This window comes from Callospermophilus lateralis, chromosome 3 (assembly GCF_048772815.1).
Source record: "Callospermophilus lateralis isolate mCalLat2 chromosome 3, mCalLat2.hap1, whole genome shotgun sequence".
Lineage (NCBI taxonomy): Eukaryota > Metazoa > Chordata > Mammalia > Rodentia > Sciuridae > Callospermophilus > Callospermophilus lateralis.
In genome coordinates this window covers 48925002-48935648 of record NC_135307.1, presented here as the reverse complement: position 1 = coordinate 48935648, position 10647 = coordinate 48925002, and the positions used below count along the sequence as shown (strand labels likewise).

The window sequence follows — 10647 nt, the reverse complement described above, 5'->3', positions numbered from 1 at the left end:
AAGAGTTTGTGAGGGGAATGGGAAAAAAATAAGAAGAGAAATGAATTACAGTAGATGGGGTAGAGAGAGAAGATGGGAGGGGAGGGGAGGGGGGATAGTAGAGGATAGGAAAGGTAGCAGAATACAACAGTTACTATTATGGTATTATGTAAAAATGTGGATGTGTAACCGATGTGATTCTGAAATCTTTGTAATGTTTTGAATAAAAAAAAAAAAAAGAAAGAAAGAAGAAGCTGAATATGGGGCCACACAACTATAATCCTAGCAACTCCAGAGGCTGAGGCAGGAGGAATACAAGTTCTAGGCCAGTCTCAGCAATTTAACAAGGCTCTAAGCAACTTAGCCAGAACCTGTCTCAAAATTAAAAATAAAAAAGGGTTGAGATGTGGTTAGTGGTGAAGTATCCCTGGGTTCAATCCCCAGTCCCCCCACCAAAAAAATTATATGTACTTACGTATGTATTAAAAATAAATAGCCAAAATGAGATGTAGACTCAGTCTGTCTGCTGAAGGGATTAGCACTATATAAAGTTCATCAGGAAAAAGAGAATCTAGACATTTCTCTCCTTTGTCCTTGGGGCATCAGGGCCTGACTTAGTTCCTATGGCCTCCTAAAGTATTTTCTCCCTTGTTCTCCATCCTTCCCCAGCCTGCCTTCATCCTGCTATCTTTGCCACTTACATGTCTGGGATAACCATGAGTGGTGGAGCCCATATAGGACAAGCAAATCATTTTCTGAAGAGTACTGATCAATTTTCCTACCCCCCACTTTTTTTTTTTTTTTTTGAGAGAGAGGTAGAGAGAGAGAGAGAGAATTTTAATATTTATTTTTTAGTTATCGGCGGGCACAACATCTTTGCTTTGTATGTGGTGCTGAGGATCGAACCCGGGCCGCACGCATTCCAGGCGAGCGTGCTACCACTTGAGCCACATCCCCAGCCCCCTACCCCCAACTTTTATCAGTGATGCTAAAATATCCCCAGTTCCAATGCAAGGATGAAAGGAGGCAAAGAGAAAGAAGAGAAACCTCCTCTCTGTCTGCCTATCTTCATGCATGCACTTAATGTCTTGCTTCTTTGCATCATGCTGTAACTCCTTTATCCGGCAGTGAGAATCCTCTAGGTATGACTGACCACATGACATTTACCTCCCACCAGTCTCTTAAAAAAAAAGAAAAGAAAGAAAAACAAAACCCTTTGGTTCCAGCCACTATCCAGAGAAGCTCTTCCAATTTTCCACTTCCATTTCTCCATCCTGATATCAGTCTGTATAAAATACCTTGCTATTCAACACCTTTGCCCATAGATAGAACCTGCTCAGGACCCAGTTCAATCACCTCTCCCTCTGAGATAACATGTTAGACTCAGTTCAGAAGCAGATCCTGAGATAATATTTGAGTGTGAGTAGTTTTACCTTAAGGAGATCCTAGCAAGCCATTAATGGATATATTCTGGAGGAATTTATACAGTAGGCAACTGGAGCTCAATCCCAGTGGGGAGGCTGGGAAGTTATCCTCTTAGCAGGCAAGAGAGATGAAAAGCTTTTCTTCATCACCCCTCTGTCATCACTATCATTAATCCCCCTGAAGTTCTGACTTGACCTATGTGTGGTCTGAGAAATGCCTCCAGTAGAACACCATGGGTGCTGGCAGTATATACAGAAACCATGGGTGCCAAGAGACATATAGCATTTTGACAAGTTAGACATGATTATCCCCATTATGTTTCATGACCCTTGGTTCGCATCATTCCCCAACAGTTACCATATCCTGCCTCTTGTTAGAAGTATTTGTGTTCAATTAGAAAAAAAAAAATTCAATTACTAATTTGCTTACCTTGGGCTTCCCCAGAAAGTAGAATCTGTGGCAAATGCTTCTGCATGGCTACTTTATCAAGAAATTTAATCCCAGGAAAGCAGGGGTGATGGACATAGGTAGCAAGGCAGGGAAGACAGAAGCACCAAGATAAGGTGCACTTTGGTGCTGGCTGCCAGTAAATACAACTGACTGCTTCACCTCACAGGACCACCCTCAAGGAGACCAAACAGACAGTGTCTCAGGACATTTCACCAAGAGATGAAAGGTTCATCAAAGGTTCATTTGACAGGGACTTCTGCATATCTGTGGTGCACAGGTGGGCACCAAGAGAATCCCACCAGCATCCAACCCACCTCAGCAGGAATGGAGGAGCCAGGACAGTTGGGAGAGATGTAAGTCACCACAGGAGAAGGGGCTCTCTATTGATGCATGAGGTCAGTCTGAATCTCCACTATGGCTAAGTCAGTGTCAAAAGTGTCTGGAGATCAGTTAGGGCAAGAGGAGCCAAAAAACACTAATTAAATGTGCTTGATTCACCAGCTGAAATAACTCATCAGGGATGGGTGATTTCATCCTCACGTGTACCCACATTCCATGCCAGGAAAATTATCCTGCAATAGTGTGAAGCATCCCCATCATAACTTACAAACTAAAGTCAACTCTCTATTGTGAAAATCTGGAACATCAAACAAAAAACAAAGGGAAGTGAGTGAACAGAATTGTTCTTTCCAAAATGTGTGATTGCAGTGCAAATGGGCCTCTGAGGAGCTGGAGGTATACTGGAATAATAAAACAGCAAGAAGGAAAACAAACTTAGTGAAATAAAATTTGAACAAATTGTTAGGAAGCCTTGTTATTATCAGTGAGGTAAAAGGAGGGTTCCTCTGATTCATTGAAAGATCCTTCAAAGACATTCTATAAATCATTTTTATATCAGTGCTTGAGATGTGCATGGATGGAAATGTCACAGTGAAGCCTTTTAATTTGTATAATTAACATGTTAATAGAATAATTTTAACTGTTTTAATATTTTACTCATCAACTCCTATGAAGCACTAATGACAAGTGTACAAAGATTTTTATATATATTATAAAGTCTGCATTTATTTACACATTCATGAAATCTGAATTAAAGCAGCAGAAGCGATTATCTCAGGAAAACAGGATGCTCAAAATCTTTATAGGTGTTATTCTGGAAGGCAAACAACATATAAAAGAGAAACAAGCTTATCTGTTGGAAGAAAATGGGTACCAGGAAAAATCCAGACTAGTAATAGATGTTGTTTAAAGAACAAGAGAAAATGAACTTGACTTCCAATTTTTTTTTACAGTCATCAGCTAATTCTTTTTAAAAATCTGGGTACTGTGAATATGTTATAAGTAGGAGTTGATGAAAAGGCCTATGACTTTTTTCTATTAAGTACAGTATTATTTCAAAGAAAATTATTTTATTTAAAGAATATATATTTGAGCACATTAATATTCCTTGAGAAACATCCCCTTTAAATCCTGCACTCCAAGAAGAAATTTAATTCTTGAGATTTCTAAGTATGCAGAAAATGATTTAAAGTTTATAATTAATGTACAGCATGAACATTTTGCTAAAATGCATTAAAGGTTTATAGAAGAGTAAGCATAATAATACATAACAAAGGCAGTTTAAACTTCTAAACAACAAACACATTTCAGTTTCAGAAAGAACTGCTATGTAAATGACTGTAGAAACCACAGTAGTCTATGTAATCATGTATGTAAGGCACAGTCTTCAAGATCAAGTGCTTGGTTGTAGTCAGCCATAGCTTGCTCAATCAGACCTATTTTACCACGAACTTTTGCTCTAAGGTGATATGCTAGAGCATCATTAGGCTTCAAAGACAGAGCTGCAAAAGAAAATACATTCAAGATATGTTTGTGCACTCAAACTAGCTCCATATTTAAAACTAAAATTTTATGAGAACTTTGATATAATTCATTTGATAACATTTTTCTTTAAATGTGAAATTCAGTTAAATTAAAAATATTCAATCTTTGGGCTGGGGTAGTAGTTCAGTGGTAGATAGCTTGCTTTGTACACATGAGGCCCTGGGTTTGATCCTTGGCACCATATAAATAAATAAATAGAAATAAAGATACTGTATCCATCTACAACTAAAAAAAAATTAAAAATTTTAATCTTCATAAGAAAGCAAATTTGGGAGACTACAGTACAATTACTTTCTTCAAAAGGTCGGTATTGTTTATGTATGGGTTTCCTAATAACTCTCTATATGTGACTTTAACAAAACTTTAAGTTATTACCTAAAGGAATCTATATTGATTACATTAAAAATGACATCTAAACATATTGATTCTTATGTACATTCATCTAGACAAATAGACCTGATTTTTTTAGTCTAAAAACAAACACATTAACAGCTATAATCCTACAAAAAAATATACCTTTACTCAGTTCTTCCTCAGCTAGCTCATACTTCTCCAAACAGCAGTATAAATGTGCTCTGTTGAAATATATTGCAGCCCAAAATGGACAACGTTCAACTGCACAAGCAAAATCTTCTTCTGCTTCTTCATATTTATTTAACATTGTATTTGTGATAGCTCGATTCATGAGAGCATAATCATCTTCTGGATCAAACTTTAAAGCCTTTGAGAAGTAGTCATTGGCCTATAAAATGTAAAAACAAGTATAATGAATGTACTTTAATTGGTAGCTGTCCAAAAGTGTGAATCACTTTTACATATAAAAGCATAGTAAGAGCTGACCAGAGAAATGAATTTTCAAAGAAGGTTTAAACTTATACTATGAAAAATTATAAAGAAGAAAAGGAAAAAAAACATCTTGTTGAGAAAATCAAAAACTCTAGATTATTCACAATTCATCATTGACTTGGAAGGTCAATAAAAATTAAGAAGGCTGCAGTTTGCTCAAGAAAGAGCAAAACTTCCTGTGTGAGTCTCAGAGACTTCATTTGAGAGGCTCTGGTTTACCTCATGGATACAAATTCCTCAATCTTCAACTTCCAGCTATTGGAAGTTAACTTTGTCTGAAAAGAATGAGCTTGCAAGACCAAAGATTGCAACAGTTCCCAATCACAGAATGTCTGTTGACTTGCTGACTGCTTTAAAAGACTTACTGCTTACAAATCATACCCTGCCAACAGCCCCCTAGCAATCCATCAAGAATAGCTTAATGTATGAAAAGACCTTCAGCTTCCCTTAAATCTGTTCAAAACAACTTGTGTAACTATCAGCTCCAATCAAAATTGTTCAAACAAATCACTTCACCTCATCCAATTTCTCCCTAACTTTCCCTTTAGAAATCCAGTTCTTCCTGTGGATGGAACTTGTTTCGTTTCTTACTAAACTGTGTCTTCCAACTTACAGATCTATTATGCACGCCCCCCCCCCAAAAAAAAACTGTCATTACTTTTATTTTAACCTCATTATGACTTTTTGGTTCACAAAGGGACCCTCAAAATGTGGTCTGGGGTCCGAGAACTAGTTGCTACAAGCCTGCAAAGAGGTAAGAACCAAAACTGAAACACTAAGTAGCTTCCATAGCATTTTGACATGGCTATGCATCTGAGCATATGATCATATTCCTAGTAATTCTTTATATTTTGTTTTAATAGTGTATTGATATATAATAAATGGGATTTTTTTTAACCATACTGGCTTAAGATGCTGCCTATACTTTCTTCTAACTCAGTGATGGACGAAAATTGGATTCCTACTTTAAAATTCACCTTCAAGGGAAAAATCACTTTCCATAACTTATTTTATTCTCTCCAATTACTTCTCATTCTATTTTTTTCCCTAACCCACCACAACCAGCCTTCTATTGGCCCCCTCCTATTTCCTATGTTGTAGTCCTCCTGAGGTTGTAGATGTCCTCAAATCTAAAAGACACTTTCCAGTTACTTTCTCCCAAGGCATTTCTGTGACATAAACAGTCTTCATATCTCCTTCCTTCTTAAAATCCTCTCTGTCCTTAGGATGGGCTCTCCCTGGTCCACCTCTCTGATCATTTTCTCCCATCTCCCTCACTGAACTATTTCCCTCTGTTTCCCAGGACCAATCCTCAATTCACTTCCAACTTGGGTGATATAAATACCGGTCACATGGTAGTGGCAGCTGAGACCAGGGAGCCAGATTGTTGGGTTCAAATTCTGCCTCCACCTTGGGTGAGTTGCTAAAGCTCTATTTGCATTAATTTCTTCATCTATAAAACAAAGACTACAAAATTTTTTTTAAAACTCACTGACAACATTGATGTTGAAAGGATGAAGTGAGTTAATATGTAATTTACTGATAACAATATCCATAATGTAATGAAGATGCAATCAATTATTACTGATATATTGGTTTTCTTCTGATGTCTATCAATGAAGAGATAACAGTCTTCAGGAAATTCTCCATGAAAGTTGTTTCCTCTGACTTTTGAAAGATAATTGGTTCACAATTGTAGTTACTTTCTTACTTTCTCCCTAGGCATTTCTATGCTCTGGATGGCAGCTATTGTATGCTATAGTTAAATGCAATTTAAGGATCTGTTTTGATGGGGACAGGATTGATATCCATCTGGGAAGACGTTGAAGAGGATTCATTCCTGAAGAGAAGGCTCTGACTGCATTTGACAGTCATCAGAAATGAGGTGGGGGATGACTTCAAGCTTTACTTTCTTCATAAAGCAACTTAGGCTTCATTATAATTCACCAATAAATGATCAATAAAGGCTGCACAATAATACATCACAAGAGCATGACTTCAATCATATAGAAGTAAATGCCTATCTTAGCTAAAAGGAAAGAACTCAGTAAAAACCATGGTGCACCTAACTTCAAAAAATGTAAACTTTTTATTATAGCTTCCAAAACATATTACTTAGAAGATCGAAAACATATAAATTTAATGAGGTTACTAGAAGTATAGGAGTATAAAACAATTAAAGGCTAAAGCAATTATAGGCCTTGATTTTTTTAACAAATGTTCTGACGTCCTCATATGTATATAATTAATTAATTAATTAGAAAGCAGATCTGATTATTTTTAATTCACCTGTAGTTCATAATTCATGTAAGTAGCCCATTTGAATAGGGTTTTAAAACATTAAGACTCTAGTTAAAGAAAAGAGAAGTTAGCTCACATACATGTTTTAACCATCTGGAAATTATGTGATTTTTTAAAAAAATATATATTTATTTTAGTTGTAGATGGGCATAATACTTCTATTTTTATGTGGTGCTGAGGATCGAACCCAGTGCCTCACACATGCTAGGTAAGCAGTCTACCATGGAGCTACAACCCCAGCCCCTATATGATCTTTTAAAACATATTTTTATTTGTAGATGGACACAATATCTTTATTTTATGTATTTATTTTTATGTGGTGCTGAGGATTGAACCCAGTGCCTTATGTGTGCAAGGCAAGTGCGTTACCACTGAATCACAACCCCAGGGCCACCGCCACCGCCATGTGATCTTTTGAGGGACACTTTCTTTTGAGCCTAAACCTTCCAATACAGTCAGAAACAAGGGTGAGCAGTTGGGAGGGAAAGGGCATAGAAGCCCTCTTCTCCACAAAGAGGCCAGAGCCTAGGGGCCTGGCTGAATAGCTATTCTCAAAGCCTGCTTGACCCTAGATGTGTGTGCACTCTTAAACCCACACATCCAATGCATCAAGACAGAGGATGGAAAATATTGTAGATGAAATGTTGCCCAGTTAATGTGTCTGCAATGTGGGGGAAATAGAGTTATACTTTTTAAAAATTTTTAAAGTTCAAGGTACACTTTGGATCTAAACAAATAATTTTGTATGGGATGGTCCATAGAGTTATCAAAGAAATGAATTTGAAAGGTAATGATCATCCTCTCATGCAGATGGAAGCATATACAGAAACCAGAAATCACCCTAGGCATTTTATTTGTCTTCATCTCATTTACTAACTTTACAATGCTAAAGAACATTTTTAGAACTCAGCGGGAGGGTGATGAGATTAGCAAAGTTTAAGGCCATTGACCTTGGCATTTCTGCCTGGGAAACACTAGTCTCCCAGCTAAGCACTGAAATCTGAGTGAGGACAACCTCATCCACACCTTACAGAATTCTACCTTCCCTAACTCTGCCTCAGCATCTAGCTTCCCCACAGAGGCCAACTGGCCAATCACAGGGGTAACAGCTGTCAAGGCCATGACCTCTAACTTGAGAAAAAGTAAGAGCAATGGCAGTAGAAATGAAACAAAAGGGACATATTTAGGAGTAAAGAAAAGAAATTAAGAAGTTAAATGGAAAAGATTAGATGGCTGGCTAGATAAAGGAAATGAGATGAGAAAGAGACAGTGATAGTTGACTTTGTTGTACTCAGATGACATCTTGAATTGAGAGAGGATTTATTCAAAGAAAGCTGGACTGGAGATAGGGGGCATAGAAATCAAATCATTTGGGGCCCTAATGCACTTGTAAAATATCCACTTTTAGCAACAGGAGATAAATATGAGAAAAAAGGTGGAGGCGTAAATCATGGGAAGAAATGGACTGTCTGAGTATGGTTCCTACCCCTAAAGATTTTAGAATATTATTACAGTGAGGCTATTAGAGATGGATCTGCAAAAACAACCGTAGAGAGAAGTGAGGCAGGAATCAGCCCTGGTGTATCACCAACTCAGAAGAGAAGCAGAGAGGAGAGGCCAGAAAAGCAGACTGAGAAGAGAAGCAGCCAGCCAAAATGGTAGGGAGAAAGACAGGATAGAATGGTGTTACCCCGAGACAAAAGAGCTTTAGGAAGGGAAAAGTGTCCTGGGTCAAATGCTGCTGAGAAGTCAGGTAAGAGGAGGATGGAGGAGGTCCCTGACAGTGGAGGCAAGAACATTGTCAGAGGAGCAGTGGGGGCAGAGGCTCAGGTGGAGAGGATTGCGGAGAGCCTGTGAGGTGAATTAGAAACCGACAGACAGATGGCATACCAAAGACTTCAACTAAGAATGGTCGTGAAGGAATGGAGGAGCTTGCCTGAGCAGACTGTGAGGCCTGTGTTCATTTCCTTTCTTTTTTTTTTTAAGATGAGGGTTATTGATTTATGCTCTTATGTTAATGAGGAGGAGGAGGTTACAAGGTAATGTTTTTGTTGTTGTTCCAAGTACAGGAATTAAATAAGTAAAGAAATGAGGGTATTAAAGTTATTTTTATAAAGGCAATCACTAGAGAAAATCTATAAGCCCTCTTGTTTTTAGAAAAACTCTGAAAATTAAAAAAAAACATGGAAAATAGATTATAGACTATAGATTAAGATACCTTTAAAATACACATAAAGACATGGAGAATGTTAAAACTCTTCTATGTGAATAAATGTCCAGTTAATTTATTCTTGAGTCAAAGAGGAAATAAAAGTTGTAGGTGCAAATCTTTAGGAAAACGTTAATTAATAAAAGCATTACAGGATATATTTAACACTTCTGAGCTATAAACTTAAAATAGTTAAGAAAGTAAACTTTATGTGGTGTGTATTTTACTCAAGTTAAAAATAATTATAGACCAAAATATGTGAGATACTGCCAAAACAATACTCAGGAAAAAAAAGACATAATTTAAATAAATTTTCACAACATAAATAAAGGGTGACAATAAGTTAACTTACTCTTTTGTTCTGTTTGTCTTCAGTTTATTAGATAAAAGAGTAATTATAGATAAAAAATAAACAATCAGAAAGGCAAGAGTTTGAATCATGTAAATGCATTATAATTCAAATAAATAAGTTTGAAGAAAATAACATCTAATATCCTAATCCCTTCATTTTAAGCATTAGGAAATGAGGCCAAAAGAGATTAAGGGGTCACACAAAACCAGAACTACAACCCAAGCCTCCTTCCTCCCAATCATATGCTCACTGATAAAATGTAAGGTATAAGCTAAACTGAGTTAGCAGCTCCATCAAGAGGGTCTTGAAGGACATCCAAGTGGAGGTGGAAATAGAGGAGAACAGAAGGTTCCAGGCTGAAAGCTGGTGACAGTGAATATAACAAAGGAAGTCTGACACTCAGGAAAAAAAAAAATGTTTCTGGACAAGCATCGGATATTTGATGAAATTAAGGAGAATAAATCCATATAGGTGTAAACATATAATGGATAATTATAAACATTGTTATGAAAGAGAACACTATGTTTTTAAAGAAAAGCTAATTATTTATTAGTTTGAGATGTAAAGATTGCAATGTCAAACTATATATAACAAAGAAAGTATTTATTGTCCAAAAGAAAATATTCAGGAAAACTCACATTACCTGAGAAAACTGCCTGTGGTGAAAGTAGATATTTCCGGCATTAAAGTAAGCCAGGGAGTACCTGGGGTCTAAAGCAATTGCTGCTTGGTAGTCTTTTATTGCATTCTGTTTTTGGCCCATAAACTCATGAATCACACCACGATTTGTTATGAACTCTGCTGTGGTATTGATCTGCAACATGATAGTGAGAGTCTTTAGCATCTGGGAATAGTATTTATTTCTTATTTCATGTCACAGAAATGAACATTATGAAATCTACTTGTGGGAAACAAGTAATTTTATAGTGTAGGTAAAACCCCATTAGAGCAAATATTTTGAGAAAGGACTTGGTATGGAATTGGTTCTGTGTCAACACTTTGTTGATTTGGTTGCAATAAAGCAAATAATCTTGGTGCTTTACTAAGTTTCTTGCCAAGGAATAGCTGCAGAGGGAAAACTTATCTGTTTACCTATGTTGAACTAGAGAGAAATTAAATTGAATAGTTAACACACTTATTTGTCCTCTGTAGTAGTACTTATCTTTAAATTCTTTCCTTTTTCTCATCTCAAACCTTAGGA

At 36.7% G+C, this 10647-nt stretch overlaps 1 protein-coding gene across 1 annotated transcript in view; it reads right to left on the bottom strand.

Moving 5' to 3' along the window:
* Window positions 1-3558: 3558 nt before the first annotated feature.
* The window catches only part of Ttc6 (tetratricopeptide repeat domain 6), a 181257-nt gene continuing 174168 nt past the window's right edge, over window positions 3559-10647 (bottom strand). Inside the window, exons 30-32 of the mRNA XM_076849316.2 lie at window positions 10090-10260; window positions 4255-4480; window positions 3559-3695 (exon numbers count right to left, since the gene is read on the bottom strand). Of these exons, the coding sequence (XP_076705431.2) occupies window positions 3559-3695; window positions 4255-4480; window positions 10090-10260 (534 nt within the window). The remainder of the gene's footprint in view (window positions 3696-4254; window positions 4481-10089; window positions 10261-10647) is intronic.